The 27783-nt window shown below is 45.4% G+C and overlaps 1 protein-coding gene across 1 annotated transcript; it reads right to left on the reverse strand.

Moving 5' to 3' along the window:
• Window positions 1–780: 780 nt before the first annotated feature.
• On the reverse strand, window positions 781–25856 carry SLC1A4 (solute carrier family 1 member 4). Its single transcript, XM_036379683.1, has 8 exons — window positions 25299–25856; window positions 16083–16125; window positions 14918–14980; window positions 9686–9852; window positions 6746–6979; window positions 5374–5568; window positions 3796–3930; window positions 781–1588 (listed from the first exon to the last, which is right to left on the reverse strand). The coding sequence occupies exons 1-8, from the start codon at window positions 25820–25822 to the stop codon at window positions 1354–1356; spliced, it is 1596 nt and encodes a 531-aa protein (XP_036235576.1). The 5' UTR covers window positions 25823–25856; the 3' UTR covers window positions 781–1353.
• Between the last annotated feature and the right edge of the window lie 1927 nt (window positions 25857–27783).

Below are 27783 nucleotides of genomic sequence, written 5' to 3' on the forward strand. Positions count from 1 at the left end.
TTTGTTCAGGTTTGGGATGTAAATTCAGGAAGGACAAAGTAAAGGCAAAAAGGAGGAGTAAGAATCCAGAAGCATTTTGCTGAGCTTCAAGCAAAGGTTACCACCTGCCATGAAAGCATTATCCTGGCCCAGCACCACCCAGAATTACTACAAGTAAACTGCTGCCAGAAAAGCATTTATGCAGGACCAAACTCCTAGCAGGAACAGGTAGCCAGCTCCCACACAGAGATCACTGGGGTTATAAACTCACCTCTTCTCTTCCCCTTTCAAGCCAAGACTCAGAGTTGCCTGTCATCAGTTTTCACATGATGTGTGTTCAGAATTTTTCTTCCCCTATTCAATTTTGCTGAAAGAGAGTATGCCTAAAGTTGTTTTGATTGACCCATTAAATAAACATGAGCAGGATGGGGTGTGCTTACAGAGAATCACATGTGTTTTCATGAAGGGAACTGACTTTTGGATTTATGGATGTTGTCACAGGCAAGCCTCTTTCAGACATACTAATGCTGGAACAGACTCTACATTTTTTTCAGCTCCAAAGGGATTACTTTAACAAAATTTGTTCTTCCTCTGGATTTTTTCCTAAACAGCTTGGTTAGAAGAAAGGAGGAAACCAATCCTTGATCTGCACGAAGATCTCCTCTGTTTGGTCCCACAGTTTGGGAGTTACTAAACAAGGAAAGCTGCTATGAGCTGCAAGGTAGAGAGAGAATGAAACAAGTCCCTGTAAACTATTAATTTAGGTATGAAACAAAAAAAAAATTAAAAATGGAAAACAGCTAGTTTTAAGGACATATTCAAGGTTTTTAATGGATCGGAGAACATGAGAGGAAGGGGAGTGGGAGAAAAATGTTGCTTCATATCATGGCTGTAATGGTTGGTAAGTGTTTCCAGGCTGGAAAACAAATTCAAGCAACATTTTCACCCACTCTGGAGTTTTTAGACTGCTTCTCCATTCAAACAGCAGCAAAAATTTTTCCCTACAATACGCACATACTGGGTTTGTCTACCTCCCTATCTTCAACCCATCTGAGCCTTCACTAATGGCAGTCTTGTTAAACCAGAAGCCTCGATGGCAGTTCTCACGTACATGTACACAAGTGTGCAGTGCAACATGTATACATGTACACACATAAACTATCAAAATACTATTATAAAGTGAGTGTTCCTCCTCAACACCCCTTCTCTGCCCACCCCACCTCCCTCCCCTTCCCCAGGCCAGCATATTTCAAAGCAGACTGGAACTGAGCACTTCCAAGAGCCATCCAGCCCCAGGTCGCACTGCAAAGGTCTGGGTGCGTTGCCAAGTCCCTGGGCCACCTCGAGGACTGGTCTCGACGAGCGGCCTCGAGTTCACAATACTGATTCCTTGGATTCAGGGTCTGCTGTGCTGCTTGTGTTGGAGACTGGGTTTTTGTGGGTTACCAAGGGTGACGTTTCTGCTTCAGACTTGCTGTTAGCAACTGCTTCTACGGTGACTTCCTTGAGCTCCTGCTCTCTCTCTTTCTTGTCTTTTTCATTCAGGTAATTAAGGATGCCTGCTCCCAGGGCATCCCCTTCCACATTCACAACTGTGGTGGTTCGGTCCCTGGTGAAGATCAGAAACAAAAACCAAAGCAGCAGGGTTTTAGTTTTAAGAGAGTTATAACACAATAAGGGGAGCTGATTCACCCCTGCAGAACCATGAACATCAGTGGAACCAGACAAGGGAGATGTAGTTATCAAAGGTCTTTTCCACAGAAGTATCATCTCTATTTCAGAACGAAAAATGTGCACCAGAGCAGGTTTAAGGTCAGTCAAACTTACTATCAGCTGGTTCTGGTCTCTCTGTGGGTTGCAGCAATGGTACTACTCTTTCTCAGGCATCCTGCTTTTCACAGGTCACCTCCTTCCTCTTCCCTTTCCGCAGGCCAGCATTTTTCAAATGCATGTTCAGAGCAGGAACTTACTTCGGGCTTATCCAGTAAGTGACTCAGAACACCCAGCTCTCTTTTTTAACTACTGTGACTGATATCTTAATCCAAGCACCTACTTAAGGGATCCTTCCAAAAGCAGGCAGAATGACTTGTGTTCTCTGCATTTGTTCCCCATAGCACCTGCCCTAATTTTTGGTCCTACAACACAAAACTCATGTGCCAGGGTATAATGGAAGAGATTTATGAGTCATAAAGATGAACAACATTCTCATGTGTCTTTTGAGACTTCCTAGTCATTCTGCAGCCTAACTTTTCCAGAGGCTCAACGTGTAATTGTGGTCCTCTCTGGTAATTAAACAGCTGGCATTAAAGCAAGACATGGGATTCCTTCCTCCCTCTTTTCCCCTTTTGTTACAAGGCTGAGCTCCTTGACTTGAACACTGTTGACCACAGAGGGATGCTACCTATCTTAAAAGGAAGGCAACCAGCACAACACAGGCTAAGAGCAGCCCTGAGTGGAAGGACAGGCAAGTTTTTCACTCTTGCCTTGAAGCACTTGCAAGTATAGGTGTGGAACACTCAGCCACTACTGTACTTCCTTAGAAAGACAGGATAAAAATGGCTAGCCAGAGCTTTGCCTGTATCTCCTGTCCTCTGGAGGTGGCTGATCCCCAAGAGGTTACAGTAAGAAAGAGTGATGACCCTAAGGAAGCTGTAGGAATATGCTCCACAGACATGTGTTGTGTGGGAAGGGAAGGTAATACAGCTGCCACATCCCACAGTCTCTGAAATTCAAGGGCGTCCTCAAGCATCCTAATTTCCACATCTGCTGTGGGAATGCACCATCTATACAGACAGGCTGGTGTTTCCAAAAAGCAGTGCTGAGGCATTATGTGCAGTGCAAACCAGGAGCTGCCCAATAACTCACCAAATGGAAACAAATTACCTAAGCAGGATTCAGATCACTTGACCCATGTGACTTCTAACCTCCTTCCCTGAAGATGGAAAGGAAAGGTGGTAATACTGTCTGCTAAACTTGTGACACTCAGCAGTGTGTTCCAGCCATGACAGTGCCCAGGGCAGTCCCAAGTGTCACAAACCCTGTGTCCCTGCCCTGCCAATGGACAGCACCCCTCTATGACACTTGTGTGGGTGCTTTGACCACAGTCTTGAAACTATTAAAAAAGTTCAAACAATAGCTGACAAGAGCTTCTGATGGAAACTGCTTCGCACACATGACTTAGGAAGTTTTCCACAAGTGATGTTCAGACTCAATTTCCTTTGTCCTCCCCTGCCCTTCTAGCATCCAATTAATTTGCAGCAATATCGACACATTCTAAATGGACTTTTAACAACCATTCTAATGGGAATTAAAGCCAAGAAGAAATACATTTCTACAAAGGCTGAATAAAAAAACTGAAGAGGGATTTCAGCATGCTGACTGCTTTAAATGGGAAGGCACCACCTTTTCCATTCTCCATCACAGGTTACCTGTTCCATAGGGTCTTATTTTCTACTGGGTTACATTCTGTACTTTGACCACATTTCCAGCTAAACATGCTACAAGAATGCTGTAGTGATGTGGATGTCACTCTCTTTTCCCATGTAACAAGTGACAGGATGCGAGGAAATGGCCTCAAATTGCACCAGAGGAGATTTAGATTTGATATTATGAAAATGTTTTCATGGGAAGAATTGTAAATCATTTGAACAGACTGCCTATGAAAGTGGCGGAGTCCCCATGACACAGCTTAATGGGGAGCACGGTGTGTGGTGCTACACTGACAAAATCTGAACGTTTTTTTCCAGCCTTAGCCATTGTGAAATTGCATGTTTCCATGCTTCCCAAGAGCAGGTAGGCGGGGCCTGCAGTACTCACACGATCCAGTCCACAGCCAGTATGAGGGACAGGTCGTTGGTGGGCAGCCCGATGGCCTCCAGGATGATGGCGATGGTGAGGACGCCTCCGGCAGGGACCCCGGCTGCTCCCACGCTGGACGCCGTGGCCGTCACGCTGCAAAGCAACGTCCATGCCTGGTTAGAGGACTCCCAGCTCTCCTCTGCTGCACTCTGCCACCTGCTTCCCCACCATGGGAACTGTAAACAAATGCTCCAGCATGGGACACGCCGAGCATTTGCTTCCCAGGCAAACCCCTTCCTGCCTGCTGATGCAAAGGAACGGGTACAGAGGACGGGCTCAGCAGGGATCCGCAGCAGTTACCGTGGCGATGGCTCTGGGGTCAACACCAGGACTGCCTTCTCAGGATAACAAACAACCAACACAACTGTATCCTGCTGCCTTACTAACACTCCCAGCTCCAGTATGCTGAGGGACTTACAGCTCCTGACCCCACGTGTACAAAGGCAAACTCTGCCATGCAGGGCACAGCACCTTCTCTGTGTCTCATTTGCATCCCAACACAGACCCTAAACCAGGAGCTGGAAACCTGCAGTGCCTGTGCTCAACACACCTTTTTGTGTGCAGATGTCTGCAACTGAGCTCTCCTTGGGCTATCACTACATCATCCTCAGACCTGTCTTCACACCTGATTCACTAAGAGTACCTGAAAAGCTAATTTGGCTACCCACCCAATAAAAAAACCCAGTGCCCCAGCCCTGCCTTAAATAGACAAACAACATACTGGGAAACATAATCAAAAAGAAAATAAAACCTGGCCAGGAAGGGTGAAAAATGCCAGGAACCAGCCCTAGGAGGCATGTGGTGGATGCAGCTGTGGCTGCTGGGCACAGCGAGGAGTTTACAGAACTGCTTGTAGCATCCTCATTTAAGGGATTTTGAGGAGAGAAATGAAGATAATGACACTTCATGGGATATGGGGCATTGGAGGATATTCCAGGCATAGAGGGGAGAGAGTCTTAGAGAAGGAGGTAGGACTGGGGAGGTGGAGGGGATAATGGAGCAAAGCAGTTAGGAGGGGAAGAACAAGAGATCTGTTCAGGAAAGCCAGCAATGTGATGGTAGGAAGAACAGAGATAAGCAGGAACAGAGTCTTTAGTACAAAATTCGTGCATAAGGAACCAAGGAGCTGGCAGGAGAATTTTCTAAAACATCCAGAGGGGGAGTCAGGGGATACTTTCTGAGCAGTGCAGAATGCCTCAATTACCCAGCCTAATGGTGACTGAAGGATGGAGGAGTGAGATGCTTAAAGAAGGAGAGGAATTTCATGTGAGAAAGAGCTTTAAACAGCTCAAAGATGTTTCAGAATGTTTCAGAATTCAATTACCCCTACCAGGTTCCACCTTTCATTAAATCGAGACTCTGGCAAATCTTGTAAAGGTTTAAAGACTCCATCCTTTAATCACCCTATAATTATGTTACATAGCAGTTTGTAAGCTTTAGGTCAGAGATGTGGAATGCTAACTGTTAGCTATTAACAGAGAGACCACAGCTTTAATGTGTCTGGGGGCCAGAAGAATGTGGTTGCAAACAACTTACAGAATTGTAAAGATCTGCCCAGGGTTGAGGTCGACATTATTCAGCTGAGCAATGAACACAGCTGCCATGCACTGGAAAATAGCAGCTCCATCCATGTTTACAGTGGCCCCAATGGGAAGGATAAATCTGCTGATCCTCTTGTCAACTCCGTTGTTCTCCTCGATACACTTGATCATGGACGGGAGCGTGGCAGAGCTGGAAACAGAACAGGGAGAAATGAAACGGAGCACCAGGGTGCTCTGAATGTCCCATCACTGTCTCATGGCTTCCATGTTGCTGGTATGCTGCAGACAGGACTGTCAAGGCAACAATGCCATTTTACAGTCCCTCTCTGGCATGATGGCAATGAGGGGCCTTCCTGGTTCAGTTTTGAGCAGAGGTCTTTAATAATCTGCTTTCATCCAGAAATAGCTGATAAGGACTTTAATCTCCCAGAAGCAAGAACTCATGACTTAACACAGTATGCAGCATTACATGGCTGTAGAATGAACAAGTCTCAAACTACAAACATGCAGTAACAGATGCAAATATAGCAGGGGAGGTTGGAACTAGATGATCTTTGAAGTTCCTTCCAACCCAAACCACTGTATGATTCTATGATAATATAAACACAACAGATGCAACAGCAATCTCTGTTAATGCTGTATTAGTACCTTCTCAAATGAACAGAAAAATAATTAAAAATAAAACATCACTCTTGGATTTACTTCTTGCATTATAATTTAGATAGTTTTATTCATAAACCTCTCCTACTATGCAGAAGGAGAGTTTATAAATAGTACTTCAGTGCCATCAGCAGACATGCGACAGCTTTTGGGGACGACCTGAAATGATTTTATATAGTATGTCATCTGATCAGGTGTTTGTATTTGAGAAAAGTGTAAATGACATGCTCAATCATTTGGTTATGACAAATAAAAGCTGATCAGGCCAGATCTTTGAAATAAATAATTTTAAATGCCTTTACACTAACAAGCAAGTCTGCTTTGCTCCTACAAAATTAGTCTAAATTTGTTCCAGGTCCTTCTGAACTTAAAAAGTAAACTTCTGAGGACAAAGTCACTCACTACTGACCCTCACTTCACTAAAATTAAAAGGACAGCTGGCAGGATCATTTAAAGGCAATTTTTCCCCCCAAGATATTTCCAACTAGGCATCATGCTATGGCCTCCATATTTTGAGGAATTATTTTCAACATCTGATAATCAGGCTGACGACAGCAGTGAGCATCTCTGTGCTCAGAAGACTCAGAACTCTCTCCTTTCTGCAATCTCAGGAACAACAGTCACACCTTAAAATAAAACTGGATACAGCCAGTTTAGGGTGACAAACATACCCAGGCTAGTGTCTCAGAAGTGGCACAGAAACCCACCTGGAGCAAGTGGCAAAGGCAGTGGCAAGTGGTGTGATAAGTCCTAAGAGAAAACGATACGGATTTTGCCGTGTGGCTGCAAAATAAATAAGTGGCAGAATGATTCCTCCATGGATGACGTGGCCCAGGATAGAGGCAAAGATGTATTTTCCCAGACTGGTCACCAGAAGCACAATATCTTCCATTTCCACAATCTTGCTCCCAACAAGGAACATAATGCCAATAGGTACATACCTGTGTAAATGAAATATTGGCTGTCATTAAGTAAAAACAACAAGCCTTGGAAAACATGACATTTTCTGTCCTAGAGATAATATTCCCCTAAACAATCTGCTGCTCCTACTGAAGGGTGATTCTTTATTCACCACACGCTCAGGTTAGGCAAATTTGGAAGGCTTTTCTAAGACTCTTGTTTGGTGGATGGTAAGCAGTCAAATTTTAAAAGTCTGTTCACTTATGCCCTCAGACACAAGGCAAGGAGAGTGCCAAAGGGAAAGTGAGTGGGAAGCAGAAATGCTGCCAGGAGCTACCAGGGCAAGACACCAGTGAGGAGAGGAGGGAAGGGAAGGGAGCAGCATCATATCACTGGAGTACAGACAGGGGTCAAAGAGTTGGGTTTCAGACATGCAGAAACTGCCAGCAGGAGTACAGAGTCAGGTCATTAAAATCACAGACACACTGGGTGCCAGCTCTGTGGAGGTTAAGAAAAAGCTGTGTACATACCAGAGAGCTCAGCTAAAGGCTGCTGATGCATTTGCCAAAGACAGCAATTAACTCTGCTATTTGCCTAAAAAGGACTAAGTTAAATGATCAGGCTCCCAGAGCTTCCCCCAAGCCACATCCATGCCTCCTATCTAGAAACATGCCACGTCAGCATTTGTTTGAAGTTTCCTTTGTAAAGAACACGTGGAGCTGCTCCAGGGGAAGGGCCACCTGCACGCTACAGCCACACCTCTGGTCCCAGTAGCCCTAAAAAGACTGAACTGCCCTTGCACCAACAGCACAGCAGCTCTAAACAAACTGTGTGAATCACTGCAGGCCTGGGGCCTGCTCCTTCCTAAGCTTTACTGGGATGTTTGTGTCTGAGTACCTCTGCTGATGCTGTCCACACTTCATCCCTTTCTTCTAAGATTAAGAAATACTAAAAGACCACCCAGCTCCCTAAAATCCTGCCCCAGGAAAACGTGTGACTAAAGATTTACCTGTACGTCTCAGGAATAAAGAATCCAATGCCCATGTTCAGAGAAGCTGATTTGTGGAGTCAGGACAAACTTCAGAAGGTTTGGTTAAGCATGCAAAGGTCTGGAAAGGTGGGCAAGCCTTAAGGCTGCTAAAATCACTCACTTTTTCCTGGCCTGCCTCTCCCTCAGTAGTTCTGCAGCTCCTCTGTTCCATGCAGAGAGCATCTCCCTATATCCCAGATCCATGTGAGCATCCTCTGTCCTCCCTTGACCAAATCTCTAGGGGAGCCTGTGGAACATCCCACAATTAGCCTCTGCAATTCTGCCTTTAAACTGTGTTTCTGAGGGCCCTGATTAGTCAGATCCAGCTGAGCCCTGGTCCTGCACAAGCTCTGAACACTGAATTCCTCCCCTTGGAGAGGGAGGCTGGAGAGGAAAGAACTGAAAGTTGAGAACCAAGTGCTGCTAAAACACAAGAGTGGCTGTTGAACAGGACCAGATATGAGCTCAAGCTGCCTTTGCCCCTGGTAGTATGGTTTCACCATTCCAATGGTATCCCTTGGAAAGCACATGCAGCTTTACAGATTTTGAACAAATAACAGGACTACACAAGAGCCTTAAAGAAGGAAAGAGAACAAGTAAAGGTTTCACTGTTAAGGGTCAGCAGTGGTCCCTATAATCCACAAAATAAAGGATTACATACCAACTGATTGGCTTGAAGTGCTAGCACTGTAATAAGCTGAATGCATGAACTGCCTCTTATCAGTATTTAGTGTCCAAGGAATTACACTCAAGAGCAAAAAGCTTAAGCTGCTTGGAGACTGAATTTTTCAATCCCTTATGATAGCAACTAACACAGAGATCTGCCAGTGTAAAATCAGGTATTTTGTTAAAACCCTTCTACTTCTCAGGGAGAGGAAAACAGTAGGAATGAAAAATGCAGAATGAAGGAAGAAAGAAATATGTTTAAATATACATTTTAAATATACATTTAAATATATATTTAATACATTAGGTACATTTACAGCTTTTTCACCAGCTTTGGAAAGGGAGTGAGAAATGTCCCACTGTTAATTTGTTTGCTAGCTATCTTTATCTTTTGTATGTGAGGTATTAGTACTGTTGGTTTCAGAGGAGCAGCCTAATTCCATACAGCTACCAAGGACAGCCATGATACTGCTCTGAGACCCAGGTTCATCCCACCTGATGGAAAACCCAGCCAGGAGGCTGCTCCTACCCCAGCTTAGGTAGCCTGAACCACTCTCTAGAGGTGCCTGCCTCCTCCAAAGCTGGTTTCTTGCCTAATGAGGAAGTTTAGTGTGCTCCAGCTCCCAACTAAGAGACTTTTTTTGGCATCAAAAGCTTTGTGGGATTGATCAGAGCACTAGTCAGCCCACAAACTTTTCCAGACTCCAAGGAATTAAGTGAAATAATGTATTTGCTTATTAATAGGCAAGAGCAAAAAAATCAGCATTAGGAAATACTGAGTTTTCTTTCCACTAAATAATCAAAATGGAGTTCTGGAGAGGATTTATAGGCAACCCTTTGAAGTTCTCCAGCCTGATACCTTAAGCTATGAGTGATTGTCTCATTACAGGGCACAAGCAAGGAGAAAACACCCCATGGTGCGACATCACAGCATTCACTTTTGCTGTGATGAGGGATCTCACAGGAAAGAGCTGGACAGAGAGATGAAATGTGAGTTTGCTGATCTGTGCATAACACTGCAGTGCAGGTGTTTCTGCAGTCACACACTTACCACATAATCCAGGTAACCAAGACCATTGTTGCCTCATTGAATGAGTTAAAGAAGCGAATCAGATCTTCCCCCTCTGGGCCAAGCTTTTTCAGTGCCACTCCTAAAACCAGAGCAAACAGCACCAGTCCCAGGATGTTCATTCCTCTGATATCAGTACCTACAGGGACCTGCAGAGACAAAAAAAGAAGGCTTGTTACATGTGAGAAAGGACAAAACCAAACAAAAGGGTCATTTTATTGCTGTCTGATTGATCTGAAATCAACAAGCAGAACCTATTTTGGAAAGGCAGAGCCTATTTTGTCAAAGGGAATCAAGGAGATCTGGATGCAGCTCAGGTACAAACCTCCCTAGTTATGAGCTGGCATGGATTCACTGAGAAGGAAAGGGCCTGCCCACGTGCCCTTCAATATAATAGTTGTGTTCTCAGTGACCTGAACAAGAAAACTCCCCAATTTACTCAGGACTTTAGTGCAATGATGATACCAAGGTGAAAACCATGAGAAAACAACCAATGCTATGAAGCAGAAGGAGGGGAGAAAGGCAGCAAACTGTGGCAACCTACTCCATCTGTCCATGTCAGCTGTGGGAGACAGAACAGAAGAGAGATACCTGTTCCCCTTCTCAGAAATCTGTCACTGCCTGGAAAAAGAGAATAAAAACAGGATCCACCTATTGACAAAAACTAGTCTACCCACAGGTCTGCTCTGTGGTTAGTCCTTCACGGTTTGCTTCTCAAAGAGAGCCAGAGCTCTCTTTGGCAATGTAGTATCATATGAACTCAATGAGTACTCTTGTGGCTACATAAAAATATAATTGTTTTGACAAACTGGGTTTTTTTCTCTCCAACTTGGCAGTACAAGCATGTCAAATCGTTGTTTTATTTGGAAGAATTTCTATAACAGATGAAGTTTGTGTACAAGTTTTGGCCTTTTGGCTAGTTTAAGTGGACACTAGCTCAACATTAGGAAAGAAAAATACATTCTGAGCTAAAAGTTTGAATTTAGTATCGACTAAAGAACTCAGGATACTGATCTCCTAAATCTGATAAAACCAGCCTGCTTAAGTTTCATGTTTTTTCTGGAAGTACACTGCTGAACTGGACTCTCTCTCAATGGCAGGTGGAAAAAAAGTCCTGCAGGGAAATGGGTAAAATGTAAATTATACACAAAAGCAGGAAGATTAAACTGCTGTTAAGGGAAGTGTTTACAAACAGTGAAGGTGCTGGCTTTTTTATTCACTAGGTAAAAAAAATTAGATAGGGAATCTGCAATTTTTATGGTATTTGATTGTTCAGGGTTAAGCTGCCACTATTTATTTGATACCTGATTGAGAGAACTGAGAACACAGACAGATATTAAGCAGGAGGCACAGTGTATCTCCAGAGATGTCTGAGGAAACATGCTGTCACACACACTAACACTTTTCTGTCTGGATAGTTTTGGCTATATTCTGTTTTTTCTGAAAGTTCTAAGCTCTTCTGTGGCTAGAAAAGTAAAGACAAAACAAATGGCCCCATCCTATTAATTTAACAAACCATCTGTGTACATGGGATGTTATTTTATAACATATATCATTCTATACTGGGTTTGTTTGATAGAGGGGTAATATGAAAAGTTCAGCTAGAACAGAATTTTACCATAATGGGCCCAAACCATTCCACAAAAAAAGTCCTAAAAACAGTGAATACTCTCTTGTTTTGGTTCCCATTCTGAAAAAAAATGGTATAAAACTTTGCCATGAAACAGAAATTCAGTGTTTCAATGCTTTAAGAGCCCAGCATTCAGACCTGGATGTTGCTGGGAGAGAAACTCTGTACCCTTCAGAATGACAGTACATGGTCTTCTTTCACCCTTGGAGAAGTCTCTGTCCACCTTGCTCCCAGCACTGTGGTAACTGCTGCTGCTGTTCCCCAAGTGCTCACACTCACCAGCACTTCAAGCCTAGATTTTGAGATCTGGGGACCCCTGACCTCTTGGTGACCAGAAGATGACTGTGTGTGCCACTGCCAAAAGCTTGTGAGCTGTCTCCCTCTATTTGCTGTCATCCTGTCTCTACTTTCAGGCCTTGCTCTCTCCTTGTCTCTCACTGATTTCTTTACAACACACAACACTGACCATCACCTCCCAACACTGCAGATGTAGGCAGGAGATGCACCACTTGCCTAGAGTAGTAACTTATTGCAAGAAATTTCTCCCTGCAAATCCAGGGCACGATCCTCAGCATTCAGGGAATTCTACCTCATTGCGACACCACAGAACAAGTCCAGCAGAAAATCTTCAGCGGAAGATCCTCACAATCCCAGCCTCTAAAACTGGCAGATGCTGAACAGCCTTTTTGTACTCTCACACAAGAGTGCATCACCCCAAAGGGGCAGCCAAACCAAGCAGCATTGTGGACACCAAACAAAAACAGCTTTAATGAGAACTTTGTTCCTGGACAAACTACGGGACACGTTATTGTTTGCCTGAAATTATGCATTCTCTTAGGAAGATTCATGGAGCTCTTCTGGTCCTTGAATCTCTCTGAAGATCCCATTGTTTTTTAGCTCTTGAAACAAAATGCTTATCAAGGAAACAACTGCTGACATTGAACAGTCCCAGTAGTAGGTGGCTGAAAAGAAAATGCAGCCATGTGATGTGAGGAAGAAGAGCAACCACTGGTTTGTGTATTTTTACTCCTGTCCAAAGAGGAACTGAGCCTCCCCAGGCTCCCTGTTCTGCAGATGGTAAATTGAGATAATCTGTGCCCCAGGAAGTCTTGCTGCCAATGAGACAGAGAGGATGTAGCCATAAAAGCTGGGTAAACAAGAGGTGAGCATGTGAAACAACAAAAAAGGACATGGCTGAGCAAACAAGTACATGTCCCACTGTTCACTCCATCAGTGAGAGAAGACAGAGCCTAGTAACCAGTGGCGGGGGGGGGGGGGGGGAATATAATCAATGGAAATTTTTGCTCTACACTATTCATATGGAAAATTGAAGGAAAATATTTCTCCTCTTCCCTCAAATATTCTGCTGATGAAAGAAAAAAGTAGATAGGAATATGATCTTATTCCTAAGGAACCAAACTTCTGTCACTATGATATCCAAAAATCATACTCTTCTTTCCAAACTTAATCCTCGTCTATCCATAAATACTATGGCCAGACCAGTACTAAAACTGAGCTAACAAAACTGAGATGATGCTCTCTTTTTATTTGGTCTGTTCTTCCCTAGAGACAGTAGGGCGTCTTCTGGAATTAAAGAAGCTCAGTCTGGTTTTGCTCCAACAACTTAAAAAAGGTTTTGGAAAAATAATAGCAGAAATAACCTTTACATCATCACAACTGTTGGCAAAAACAGACACCAGTGGCATATTCAGAATATTTTTTCTGATTTTACATCAAACAAGAGACCGATAGGCAGGAAAAAGAGAGAGGAAAAATGAAACAAATAAATGTTGCATTTTAAAGGGCCAAAAGATGCATTCTTATCTCTTAAGGAAAAGTGATGGTCTTGAACAAGCATTTAAAAAGTACTTGACAGCAGCACCATTTTCAATGGATATGGTTAGCCTTAATCCATGCTTGGTTGCTACGGAGTCCATATCAAACCTGACAGTGAAGATAAATAAAAGACTTACTCCCATTTCACCTACCCTTGCTTAAATGTCAAATAACTCAGCACTCTGCAACAAACACACAAATCTAAGTGCACGTTCCTACAGCCTCTCATACCGAGCGTGTTTCAGCAGCACGAAGCTGCAGGGGCGTGCCCTGCCCGAGGGCACACAAAGTGCTCCTTTGGGATTCCCGGTGACCTGCATCCGTGTCACACATCCATGTCACACGGGGTGACCGCAGAGCCGGGCTAACGCCATCCAGCAGGCACGGGCAGGAGGAGCTGCCTCCTCCCCAGTGGAGCTGCCCACCCTGTGATGCCAGGCTCTCAGGCAAGGCACAGCTTTGCCCCTGCTCGGGTTCATGCATCATCCCAGTCACCTGTCACCCTGTCTCCAGGGCTGGTGAAAGTTCAGGTCAGGGCTGGAAGCAGAGTTCACAAACGCTGTTCTGCATCACCTGCTCACACACCACGCATGGGGAGGAGAAGGCAATGGAGCCAATGCTTCCTGTGCTCAGGGATAGGCTCCAGAGTCCCTCTGGGTGAGCATAAACTGCTCTTTCCTTGATGGTTTTACAAACTGGTGGGCAAACCCCAGCTGAGCCCTTCCATGACAAATGCAAACATTACAAGTCTCTTGCCCTAGGGGAATTCAAATCATATTAAAAACGTATTTACCCAACATCTGATACTGAGCTCAGACAGCCAGAATGAGCCTGAGGAAGAGAAAATCACCTTGAAAGTAATTTCTCAGACCAGTCTCCCAAAAATCCCATGGCAGCACATGAGACACTTTATTTGGAGCAAGGTGACACCTTGCAGGCTGGGTCCCTGGGTCTGTTTCACAGCATGCTGCTTGTAAGACAACAGTAATTATTGCTGGGCCTGCAACATGTTGGCTCTGGCCAATAATAAACATGTTTTATAGCCCTGTCTGCTGGAGAAATGACACTTAGCAGGATACAGAGCATCTCTGGAAGTCCTACCATCTACATATGGAAGGTGCCACTCTACTTTGTCTACACCCACACACCAGTTCCCTTTTTGACACCATTGCAGCAGTAGCCTAGCTGTAATGTTAATATATAATATTAATAATAAGCCTGTCTGTAATTTTTACTCCTTCAGACCACTTGTTACTCCTTCAAACAAAATTTCAGCAACGAGAAAAAATTCTCAACCCAACAAATCTCTTTTTTTTAAAAGAGCCTTGGGTAGAGGAAAAAAACCCTCATTCTCTCCAAACTCTTAATGAAGAGTAAGGTTTAAGGGACATACTCAGCCAGCTTGATTGCTATTTATTTCCAAGTCTACAGAAAGTTATTTGGAAACATTATGTAGACTGACTAAAATTTAGATCAAGTGAGACCAGGTCTAAGAAAGCATGGCCTAGAAAAATAAAGTGTCAAGGGTCACATCAGTTGAGCTCAACTCTCCTCTCAAACACAGCTTTCTGTTGTGGCCATGGGTACTCATTCAGCTTGTGCGTATCTCAATTCCAGGAAAATAAAAGCACTTGTTTCTTTCTCAAGACTGCTGAAAAGGATTAAAGGCTGTAAAGTAGTCAAATATTACTGACAACAATTTGTTTAAAAACCTAAGAAATGACCTTACCTTTTCCCCATGACCTTACCTTTTCCCATGTGATATTTCCAGAGGTTGTGTTCCTGGGCAGCAGCCGATAGTCTGTCGCATACTGCAGATAAGAAATAAAACAACCAAACAAAAATGGTGAGGCAGGCATTAAAATTGTCAGCAAAATATCTAAAAACTAGGGCAACAATTTACTTTGATAAACAAACCAGACACCTCACAAAAGCAGGGCACCTCTTTGGGCTTGTTTTCTTTCAATATGAAAGGAGGGAAGGAAAAGCCTCTGTCCTTGTCAATTCCCTGTGACAACAGCAGCACAGAGGAAAAGAGGACTGCTTTATTTCATCCCTAAACACACACAGCCCTGACACTAGAGGCATCACAAAATATCCTTTTCATGGTGTTATTTTTGTACTGCTTCTGGTTTTACTCATGGAATATTGACTTGTACTGTATTATATATTCATGCAATATGGAACTTGATTTTAAGAGTTTGCCCCTGGTTTTGATACAAAAGCAAAACCACCATGAAAGCAAAAGCCATTATTTTGCTCCTATATCATAAAGAACCATTCTGCCGTATGACAATATTCTCAATACTCTCTATCCTGACATATAAAATTAGCATTGACAACTAAATCAAAATCTTTTTGGAGCCCCACAGCTCCCATCCATCAGTTTAAACCACACTATGTTCTGGTACCAGTTACCATCCCACCACATTGTCTCTTTTGGAAGGGAAACCAGGCTGAGTAATTAATCCAGCATGGGATACAATGGAAACTACTGAATAAAACCATCAGGCAACAGGTAACGCTTACACACATGGGAGCCTAAAGGTCTTCAGCCTTGTCTGTTCTAAACCCAGCTCTAAACTACATAGCCAAAGGATTCCCAGCTAGCTACTGCAACATGGTCAGCAGCCTGCACAGGATTGCCACTGCTGCCTAGCATGGCACCCAGAGTTTAAAGAATATTTTTGGTGAAGGTAGAAAAGATGGGCTTTGAATATGCTTTTGTTTGAGGAATATTTTTCAAATAATTTGCCAAGGAAGTTGTATGTCTGACTATATCATGTGCTTTTAAAAACCCTACCTTCTGTAAGTAAATTAACTTCTGATATTTTCTACACCATCTTTCTAGTCCTCTTCCAATAAAAGAGCCTATGCACTGTAGCTCATGTCCAAAGTCCTCACAGATCTTACCGTTTCAAAAGCTGCAGCAACAAGATTTGCAGGGAACAGGTTTCTGTAAAAGACAAAAAAGAAAATGAAATATGTCATGGAGAACTTCTAAATTAATGCACCAATGTATCTTTCTCTCAAACAGAATGCCTTTTTCAAAGGCAAGCACATTGGCACTGGTGAAGCGTGCAGCACAGAAGATTCTCCGGCAGCATGGAGCTTGCTATGCGTCCAGAGGTGTCGATGACATCTTCCTTGGCTCACATGAAAGAGATGACAGATGCTTGCTGTCACACCTCACCTTTTGGGCAGGGCCACCAGAGGCAATCACACACAATGCTGGCTCTACACACCCATTGCCCAGTGGCTATGGAAACTGGTTCAGCCACACCACCTGCAGCACCAGCTTATGGCCTCCAGTGTCAGGCAGGTTTTTAGCACTGCTCATGTGATTACTCTTCACTCACAGCATCAACATGAAGGACAATCCAATCAGCAAAATCCACTTATGAGAATGGCTTAACCCTTCAACACAGCACAGCCAGCTTCCCTGATCACCAAGGCAGAGTAGAACAACATCACAGGCCAGACTTCTCTGCAAGAACTTAGACAACACAGGTGGAAAGTACAGGCAACTCCTATGGAACATCTGAATCCAGTAGTGCCTTCACACAGAAATGCCAATCTAGCATTAAGTTGGTGCAGAGAGGACAGCATGCAATGTGATGTACACTCTTTCTGACCATCCAGTATGTATCTAGATACAGGAAATTAAAATCATGAACTGGACCGAGCAGGGCATTCTTCCAAGCTTCTTGTGGTACCTTACAGTTGGTTTTAATGCTCTAATTCCTTTCTCACCTTAGGGGAAAGAGCACGTGATCCCCTAGCCAAATGACAGCTCTTGGTTTTCTGTGTCAGAAAGGAAAACAGGAATAAAACCTGGTATCTGGGATCATGGTAGGACCACAGCTGGCAAGGGCAGGAATGTGATGGGTATCAGCTGAAAATACGGCCAGCAGAAGGCATCACAGAGGCACAAGAACTCTTATGGTAAGGAAACAGAAGACCTTACCCAGAGCCAGTTAATTGTGGTAAAAAACATTTGGATAGCTGCTCCCCACCCTTTGCTCTTTGTGCTGCTCTGAGGAAGCTGCAGCTCCCTCCAGGCTGTGCCCTGCTAACTTCCCTCCATTTTTGCCACAGTTACCCAGGCAAACATTAAACCAGGTCATTCCACGAATGGCACGGAACGCGCAAATCCAAACCAGAGCCAGGAAAGGAGCAGCAGAGTCAAATCTTTGAAAGCAAGAGGGAGATTAAAATGTGGCCCAGATAAGGACTTTGGCCTTTTTGGTTGCATGGCTCTGTTCTCCTGCCACACAGGGAGTTTTCCCACAGCCTTGACAGCAACTGTAAAGGACATGGAACTTCGTCAAACACCGGTCTGCTGTGAAATATTCAGCCTCTCTCTCTCTGATGCACTACAATTGTATTAGGAGGATTGCTGCAAGAATACTTTGTCTTTTGGAGTCTACATTCCACCAAGCATGAAGGAAACAGCAACTTTTTCTCCTCATAAGCTGACCATACAGCTGTCTGTCTGAAAGCAGGAGTGCGAGCTCTCTCCCATTCAGCAAAGACACTCAAGAATTGGCCAAATAAGATCAATGGAACAGCTAACATGCATCAGTTCTTGCACAGCTGGAACTCTCTGGTGGATAAAAACCTTGAGTAAAGTAAAAGCAAACTTGCCTTTATCAGGAGTAAAATATCACATATACAAATGGGCTCATGCTGTTGGGAAAAGAAAGGTATTTCTTTTCAGCTTTTCATAGCAGGATGATTATTTTTCTTCAAAAAAAGAACTGACTGGACTTTGAAGAAGCAAAGAGATTAAAAAAGACTGAAAACCAACCAGAAATCAATTCTTTTTTCTTTTCTTTAAATCAGCTTTTCCATCCTGATGGAAACAAAACCAAAGGAAGCAATACTAAAGCCTAAACAACATAGTTCTCCAATGTTTAAATGTGGCCAGGAAACCAAACCCTCCATAATTTGCACAGTATGTCAGGCATGGGCCTCAGTAACTAAACATTAACTTATCTCCAAGCATATACTTAAAGCACACAGTTAAGTGATGCCAGCAACCCTGGTACAGCAAGGCAAGGGGCAGGTTCTTACTTCAAGTGTGAACAGTCCTGAAAAATAACCTAGAGTAGACACAGCACCAGACGCGGAACTTGACAATTTGCCAAGTAAAAAATTTTGATCTTAAGCAGCTAATAAGGAGTTTTATGTTCTGTTCAATCCAACTTCTAAGTACACCTGACTGCAAAATACCAAAACCACATAAAATAAAAACAGCTCCTCTGTTTCAAATCCCAAAGCTTAAGAACAAAATGTGTCGGCTCATAAAAAGCAATCTACAAATAAATGGCTTATCTTGGAGGCACGAGGTCTGCACAGGCTACACTTATTGCTCATCTAAGATCAGCCAGCATGTGAACTAAATTAAACTTTAATTACAGGTGGGTCAGATCACAAGTTCTTACCTTTGGATGGATTTGTGCAAGAACACCACTGCAGTGCCTGAAAAACAGGGCAAGATGCTGCCTGCTTTGGGGAGAGATAAAAGCTGGCTGGAGACCTGCCTGGGCCCATCATGGACTTGTGCCTGCAGGGTTTGCTCCTCACGCCTGGTAAGGTGAAGCTCACCCATCACAGAAACACAGACACAGCTCTGTCCCTGTGAGCAGAGGAGCTGCGTGGGGAAGTGTGGACATCCCTCGTGTGAGGGTGAACCAACAAACAGGAAAGCTGATGAACTGGGTAATTGGGCATGCAAATGAAATTTGGGTGTCTGCCAGTTGTTTTTTCTGTGTGGACCAAAGGTTTAGAAGGTTTTTGTGCTTTGAAAGCCTGTAGCAAATGTGAACATGGAGTGTAGGGAAATCACCCTGGCTGTATGGCTGGATTGTTAACTGTTTCTGATGGCCCCATCCCCATGCCCTGTGCCAGAGAACACGGTCGTCTTTCTGAAGCAGATGTGGATTATCACAAGAACACGGTGCTGGCCAGACCCTGGGTCTGGGTGATAAGGAGCCCAGCACAGCAGTGTGGGATCAGACAGCCTTGGCCCCAGATGCAGGGAGACAAAACCTGCTGCACGTGGCACAAACCAGACAGGCCAATAACACACCACCATGGCAGAGGGACAGATGTGCTGCCTGTACCCCACGTGCTCCCCTGCTGCCGGCAACTCGCTCCACACACACACAGACCCCCAAATCCTTTGTGCAACAAAAGTGAGGCACAGAGAGGCTTTACTCCCCTCACCAAGCACCAGGCAGGAAAGCCTCTCTCTGCCTGCTACAAGTTGCAGACAGCCTCCAAAAAAGCCGTATCAGAAATCCATCTGACAGCTGCCAAGAGGGACAGCTGTGTCCTGGGGCTGAAGCAACAGCTGGGCTGAGCCAAGAAACCTCCATGTAACTGCACAACACAGGGTGGGTGAAAAGCACTCTTCTCAGATCCTCTTAAAACAGGAACAAGAAAGTAGCAGCACCAAGGGCAGGTGTTAAGTGTGTATTTCCTGCTTGAATACTGTGCTCATCACACCATCTCCCTGTGCACAGCTAGATAAATGCTCCTTTCTTCCTGTGAAAAGCTGCTCTTACCAGTCAGAAATGGACCATTACTCCCCAAAACGATCCCACTGTATTTCTGCTGTAATAGAAATCTTTAGTTTAGCTGCAACATCCACTCTTGGGAATCCCAGACAACTAAGGGAACCTGGAGCTGGCAAATGAAGAAAAGGGGGGCTGTAACTCTCCTCCCTCTCCATTTTGATATTATGGTCAAATTGCTCTCTTCCTTACATGCCTGTATCTTTCCACCAGCGGGATGAGGATTACACAGGAACTCCTCCATTGTATGTGTAAGGGATTATTATTAACAACTGTTTCTAAATTATTTGTTTGCTAGAGCTCTGCAAACAACTTTGCTCTGGCAGCAAAAGTGTGAAGGGAAATCCAGGCAAATGGAATGAAACCCTAAAATACTATGCATTCCTCTCACATTGCTTATTACAAAAAGATTCCACTTCTGAGGCCAAAAACCTTGGTGTTGAAAAACATACTTTTTTGAGGAAGTCTACAAAAAAATATTCTGTGTTGGTTATCTCCAGTTTTCAGGGGTTTTTTTCAATGGTACAAGTCCACTTGCAGAAACTTTATTGCCACCTGTGGCAAAATGCCAGAGCTCAGTTCGAATTCCTCCAGTACCTCTGGTTTTTTTCTGTCCAAAGATTTTCCTTCAACATCACACAGCAATTTTCTTCATCTGCTTTTTGATATGTGGATGCACAACACATGCCCTGTACATACTCATATTTCTGAGTGTGTGCATTCATTTTAACACAGAGAAACTTGAAAATGTGTTTACTTCTAGCAGATATTTGACACATTTTTTGTCTTAATGGTCCAGTCTGTATTTTTGATGCTTGCAAAATAAAACATAACTGGGGGGAGTCAGTTGTAAAAGGCAACAAATGAAAGGAGCAGAAATGCTCAGAGGCTTTTACTAAAAAAGCCCTGCCAGAGAGTGCAGGCACATGAATGAAAACAGAGTTCTTCCTACAGAACTCATTCCAGACTCAGAAAGTGACACAAGCAAAGTGGGACAGTTATCTTCACTTTAAGAACCAGCCATCAGCTTCAAACCCAGAGGTCAGCAGGTCTCCTGGGGTAACTGCAGCCATCGCCTGGACACTTTTTATTCTATTTATGAATTCACAGGTGGCATCTCCCCCCTCCCCTCTAACAGCCACATTTTACTGTCTTTCCACACTGGGATTTTAGAGATGGCTTTCATGGCTGCTGGTTTTGGGTAACTCACTGGGAAGACCAAGGCTACAAGGAACAAGTGCTACTGCAGCAGCTGGTGCCCAGGAGAGGGTCACTGCCACTCTGGCCACCTGCTCTGCAGCCCAGCCAGCAAAACACAACTGATGCTTCTCCCTGTGCTCATGTCTGCTTTCCCTATGGCTCTGAAGACACTTGGAGCAAAGGCATGAGCTTGGTGTGGATGCTCCCTTTGGCAGCTCTGCTGGTAACATCTGGCAGACAGACAGAAAGGGCATTGAGAAGCAATAAAATTTAAACAGCTTTTGCAGACTTGCCTGGCAAACTGGGAAACCCTGACCTTACTGCTTGGGTCAGATGTGTGGACCTCTGTGCACTCTCCCTATTAAAAAAAAAAGGATTACCTCCTTCCCTTCCCAGATTCTTACAGTTAGGGTTGGATTAAAAACAGAATTTCCTTCTCCAAGGCCAATTTCACAGTTGCAAAACATGTTTTCATCCCAAAATTGGGCAAAGAAAGCCTGTTTCAGATCCTTTTTTCCACAAAAAAAAAAAAAATTGTAAAATACTCTGTTGAAATGTTCCTTTTTTGATGAGTGAGATTCTCTACTTAAGTCCTTTGTATAAAATGACAGCAAAACATTGATCTCACCGAAATGAAATGCCACAATCACCCACTATGGAAATTTTGACAGGATCAATAGGTGAAACTGTTCAATTTTGTTGAATCAGCAAATACAAATCAGAGCTAGAACAAAACTCTGACCTTATTGAAACATTCAGTCATGACAATTGTCCATCAAAAGTGCTAACAGATCAATAGATTCTTGCAAAACATTTGATCCTGCTGTTCCAACTGCTTTCCAACAAGCTGCAGGTGGGCTGTGTGAGCAGGTGGTTGGAGTCCCATCCTTGGGACTCCCTCTCCCTGGTTACATGCAGAGCACAAGCACAGCCAACCTGGCTCTCCCCAGTGTCACCTTCTCAGGTGGGGGCTGAGGCCCAGAGCCCACCACATCCCAGCCAGCCCCTTCCTCCAGCTGCCAACCACTTCAAAAATCAAGATCATAAGCTCTCTTTATTCTCTATTGCTTTATCTTCTCCACCAAATACATGAGTTAGGGAAAACCCCAGAAATTCCAAAATTTCCCTTCACTCTCCTCATCTTCTGCTGACAGACTTAAGGAATTCTAAGATCCTGCCTTGAGTTCAGGGAACACCCCACTTTCTGAGTGCCTTTTTTAAAGCCATCAGCCTTGTGGAGGTAGCTGTGAACTCTTGCTGGATCCCCTCCCATGATCACTGCCTCTGGCCATGCTCATTTCTAGGAAGCTCCAAGGAGCTGCCCACATGACAGACCTGAGAGGAGCCATCAGCATTCCTGCTTCGGGGCACAAAAGCACCTCAGGGCAGCTTCGCTGTCCCCACCCCATGGCTGGGGCAGAGGACAGTGTGCCTAAGCCCTGACCAGACATGCTCAGGGCTCGCTTGCCTCTAGCACTTGCCAGAAGGGAAACCAGGAGAGTGCTCCAGCACCTCCAGCCAGACAAACCAGACCTGGAGGTTATGGTCAGTGGACAAAACCAAACAGAGACAGCCTTTGGGTTCACCAGTGAGTCATCATTCATTTGATACTAAAGCCCAAGATAAATCTTTTTTCCAGAGGTCATTTGTCCATGCCTACATGCATGTTTGTGGGGAAGCTTTAGACTTTGAAAAGGAAAACCAAGAACTAAGCTGGCTTCCAAACATCACTGCAACAAGGAAAAGCAACACCTTGAATCATTACCTAAAAGACTTCCAAAGGCAGAAGTGATTTGCAGAACCAAATAGTGACACACAGCTGTGATTTCCTCTTTGCTGTTTCTTCCTTGGGTCATTGGTTTTCAGTGCTGATAGGGGACTCAGTTTACCCACCTGCAACTCATTTTTACCACTCCTCTGAAACCAAGCAGCAGCAAAGCCTTGAAGGACACAGTCTTGTGCTACACTGAAAACAAAGTTTTCTTGCATCTAACAGAAAGTTTCATGGCTAAATGAGATAAAAGGAGAAGCAAAGAGGAGGAAGAGGAGGATGCTGTAAGACCCACCCACACAAAAAGCAATCATTTCGACCCTCCATGCCCTATAGCATCACAGCTTTGTTATCTCAAAATGAGTTTACCCTTCATCACAGCAGGGACCAGGTTCAGTGCTCAAACCAGAACACCCAGGTTTTCAAGAACAGTTAAAAGAAAAACATTACACAGCAGAGAGATTTTATTTCCTGAAAATCACATACTCTCTCCATCCCTCAGTCTGTCAGGGATTTGTGCTAAGACTGAAAGCTTTAGTGATGGCTGTGTCCAAACACAACTTTTCTGGATTGGATTTCAATGTCACTGCTGTAACAACTTGACAGCCCAACAGTGTGGCTGCAACAGCCCTTCTCTGGGGTTTCAAGAAAAAGCTGTATTCACAGCCCCCATACATGCACTACTGAGAGAAAGTTACTATCCCCTCACCTCCAAGAAGGAAACTCCTCTGCAACCCACCATGCTTTACCCAAGCCTCATCATTATGAGCTCTACTTTGGAATTAGGGACTCAATCCCATCACCATCATAACCCCTTTGAAGATGAATTCTAAACCTGCATTTACAGACCAGACCAAGAAACAGCTGTCTCCTCTGAACTTTAGATATTACCCACAGCCTGAAGCTCACTGGAACATCCCTGGCCTGTTCCTCAACTCCATCCTACTCCATGCTGCCAGGTGACACAGGGATGTAACACCAGGATGCACTGGGGCAGCCACCACTACAGGCATCTTCCCAACTCTCCCAGGTGTGCCTACTCCTTTTTTTTTTTTTGGCAATTTTCCTTCACCTCCCTCCCCTCCATTCAACAACAAATCACCACCACAGCCAGACTACCTACTCCCGTTTTCCTGCTATTCCTTCTTAACATGCTGTCAGGTCCTTAAGAAAGGTCCTTAATTGTTGGTTCTTAAGAGAGGGAGAGGTGAGCTGAGGACACTGAGCACATGGCTGCCAAAGGAACAAACCAGACTTACTTTCTATCCAAAGGGGACATACTTGTCTCAGGGGGAGAAAAGGACATTAACCTGAATTTGTAAATACAGTTCTGGATTTGAGGTCGGGCTTTTTTTATTTAGAATTTTTTTTTATCTTTATTGAGACATCCACTTGTCCAGACAGAGCAAAAACATATTTCAGCTGAAAAACTGGACTCATAAAAGCAAAGCAAACAATCAAAATAATTAAAAAAAAAAAAACAAAACACTCAGTTTTGTAATTACTGGGATATCGACTAAGCTCAACTTTCCAGCCACTTCGGTGTGACACACACAGGTCACCTCCCTTATTCTTGTGTTTGTACCTGGGTGCAAAGCACAAGGAAATGCAGCTGGAAGCCCAACACTCAAAGCACCATCTGGATGACTGCCTCGTTTGTCTGTGTGCTCCTATCTTATTTAAAAAGCCAGACAGATCTCAACAAGACATGGGCTTTGAGAAAAACAAAAATGTGAAGTTCGCAACTTTGCAAGGAGGAATAAGGATACACTAAACACTATCGTCTGATTAGAAGTGGAAGCCTTGTTTCCAGATAGATTTGGGGAATGCAAGTCTTGTCTTTGAAAGATGCACAGGTAAGAAGGGAAGCTCACGAACCTACAGAGCATCCCTACACTGGACTATGTTTAGGGTATGTCCTCCATGGAATTACAGGGCTGCGTTTCCACGTGCACATCTATGGGAGGGCACTCTAAGAGGCAGGCAGGCATTTGGGTGAGGAGACTTGGTAAAGTGCTGAAGAATTAAAGAAAAAAGTGTGTGTGAGGGATGAGAAGAGCTGCCCAGCCCTGCCCTGCCTGCAGGAGACAGGCAACAACAGGCAGCAGGGCAGGGGAAGGTGCCAGGGAAAGCCTGCCCCGCAGCCGGCACCCAGGAGCCGCTCTCCCTCCAGGCAGAACCAAAAACGGGCCTAGGCACCCAGAACTCTGAGCAAGCCTCGACTCATCCTTGCAGCCATCCAGGCAAAATTAAAAACAAAGCGGAGAGAAGCAGAGCACCAAGCCCTACACCTGACCGGGCTGCGGGTACTTGGGTAGAGAGCCGTGTTTCTGGAGAAACCGGGATTAGGATGAGGAGGATGGTAAAATGAAGGAGATAAAGAGAAGGTTAAGGAGAAGGAGAAAAATCAGGGGAAGGTGCAGAAAGAAAGGTGAGAAGATGCAGGAGGACAAGAAGATGAAGGAGGTTGAGAAGGGGGAGGAGGACTCTCCGGCTGCAGCGTGCAACACTGCCGGGTCTGTCATCATCCTCCGGCGGCGGGAGGGCGGGGGAAGGAGGGGAGCGGGGCGGCCTCACCTGATGAGGTCGAGGAAGGAGTCTACCGTCTCCTTGCTCTTGGGTAGCTCGCCCGGCAGCCCCAGCTGGGTGTTGAGCGCGGAGGCACCGGCGCCGGGGCGAATGATGAAGCCGAGGGCGACGGCGAGGCCGGAGGCGAGCAGCGTGGTGCCCAGGAAATAGGCGACCGCGATGCCACCCAGGCGGCCGAGCGAGCGGGTGTCCAGGCTGGCGGCGCCCGACACCAGGCTGCAGATCACGAGCGGCAGGATCACCATGCGCAGCATCCGCAGCAGCAGCTCCCCGGGAAAGGCCAGGTAGGAGACCTGTGCCGGGCTCAGCGCCGCGCTGCGCACGGCGGCCCCCAGCGCCACGCCGGCCACCACCCCCGACACCGTCAGCAGCACCAGCGCGTTGCGCCGCAGGAACCCGCGGCAGCCCCGCAGCCGGGCCCCGCCGCCCCGCCGCTCCTCGGCCGCCGGGCCCTCGGCATGGCCGTTCCGGCCGTGGCCCGCCTTGCCCTCACCCGCCGCCGCCTCCTCCATGCTGCGCCGAAGACCGGCTCCGCGTGTGCCGCTAGCGTGCGGCGCTCCAGGCACAGACTGAGCGGCAGGCCCGCCCCGCCCAGGCCCGGGAGCGGCGCCGGCCCCGCCCGGGGGAGGGAGGGCGCAGCCCCCGGCCCGCCCCGTGCCTGCCCGGCCTGGCCTGGCTCCGCGCCATCGCAGGCTCGGGGGCCGGGCTGCCTCCCCCACGTCCCCTCGGCGTGAGGCCCCTCCGGGGCCTGAAGGCCCCTCCGGGTCCCCGCGGTGTCCCAGAGATCACGCGTGTCTCCCGACGGTTTACACATTTCCCCATCACCTTCCCGTCCACCTTTGTGTCCCTGTGGGTCACACTTGTCCCTCCATTGTCCCACTTCAGTATCCCTACTGTTCGTACACACCGCCGTAGTGTCCCCATAACTCACACGTGTCCCCTCAGTCCTGTCCCCTCAGTGTCCCAGGACTCACATGTGTCCCCTCTGTTCGTGTCCATGTCCCCGTGGCTCACACGTGTCCCCTCATTGTCCCCCCTTGGTATCATCACAGTTCCTACACACCCCTGCAGTCCCCATAGTTCACAAATGCCCCCTCAATGTCCCTACAGCTTGCACATGTCCCCCTCCATGTTCTCGTGGTTCAATCACATCCCCTCAGTGTGCCCGCAGCTCACACGTCTCCCTCAGTGTCCCCAGGGTTTGCATACATCCCCATCAGTGTTCCCAAAGCTCACCTGTCCATTCAGAGACCCCCTCAAATTCTTCACAACTCACACATTGTCCCCATCAGTGGGGTTCACCTGTGGCCTCAGTGTCCCCCTCTCCTCTCCAGGAACCTCTCATGGAGGCAGGAGCCACTCTGCACCAGGACAGGTTGTGTCTGTGTCCCCTGTCTACATCGTCGAAGCCATTCAGCAGGTCCATGGGTTCATCCAGGGACTCTGAGCACCCATCCTTGAGGAACCCATGTCTCACCTCACAAGCTGGTTGTCTGAGGAGCAGACAATGTCAGTGATGATACACAGAGCTGAAAAAGGGCACTTGGGGCTTTCAAACCCAGAAGAGCCTTGTGGGTGCACCAGTGTCATGTTTGCTCACAAGGGCACTTCCAGGAGTTCCAGCTGGTGTTTGGACTCTGTCAGGAGCTCCATTTCAGCTCATTCCCTTGACATCAGCAAAGTACAGCCTAGCAGAAAACACGCTGTGAAAACAGCCAGCCACACATCTGCTTTTCGAGTAGACTGCACTAATTAAGGTGACTGACAGGGTGTGATGCAACAATAATCCCGATTTAATAAGACTTTTCTGTTTTCCAATCTCATGGATAGGCCTGAAGATCACTATACCATGGAGCTCCTGGGAATTGTTTGTGTGTAAATAGGTAACAACACCACTGACAAGCAGCTATGTACACGACCATCCACTTTAGACCTTGATGAAAATTCTTGATTCGCTTTTGCTCTGAAATTAGACTCACGATAACAGCACATTCTTATTGATTTTGTATTTTTTTCCTTGATAACTTTCCCTTAATAACTTTCCCTCCTTGATAACTTTGAGTAACACTTGGTTTGTGGAAGTCTGTGAATCAATGTCCCATCAAATCAACAGATATAGGAAACAGAGACTAAACAGGAAAACAAGTATCTGCAAACACTTTTAAAGACATACAATTCCACAAACCTCAAAAAGAACAAAAAAATTACGAAGATCTTTTAAAATCGGGTTTGAATTTTTTTCTGCAAACAGGTTTGTGAATAATGAACAAGTTACTGTCCAACCTAATTGTTTCTTTCTCCATCAGAAGCATTTCTAAAATGGTTTTAATTAATATTTTCAGAGCGGTCCTTGTGAAAATGTCATGCTTCATTTTATCCTTGTATTTTTCCCTGTCCTTCACTCCTGATCTCACATTTTTTTCTTTCAATTTACCCATGAAAAGGGAAAGAGAAAAGCAGAAAAGAAATTACA

This window comes from Molothrus ater, chromosome 3 (assembly GCF_012460135.2).
Source record: "Molothrus ater isolate BHLD 08-10-18 breed brown headed cowbird chromosome 3, BPBGC_Mater_1.1, whole genome shotgun sequence".
In the NCBI taxonomy this organism is placed as follows: domain Eukaryota; kingdom Metazoa; phylum Chordata; class Aves; order Passeriformes; family Icteridae; genus Molothrus; species Molothrus ater.

What these genes read in the sequence shown, in the direction of transcription:
- SLC1A4 (XM_036379683.1), bottom strand. Translation starts at nt 25,822, where the DNA reads ATGGAGGAGGCGGCGGCGGGTGAGGGCAAGGCGGGCCACGGCCGGAAC. An exon ending in TTGCTGCAGCTTTTGAAACG is followed by an intron (nt 14,981 to 16,082) that starts GTAAGATCTGTG and finishes TCTTATCTGCAG; the next exon opens with TATGCGACAGACTATCGGCT. An exon ending in GAAATATCACATGGGAAAAG is followed by an intron (nt 9,853 to 14,917) that starts GTAAGGTCATGG and finishes TTGTCTCTGCAG; the next exon opens with GTCCCTGTAGGTACTGATAT.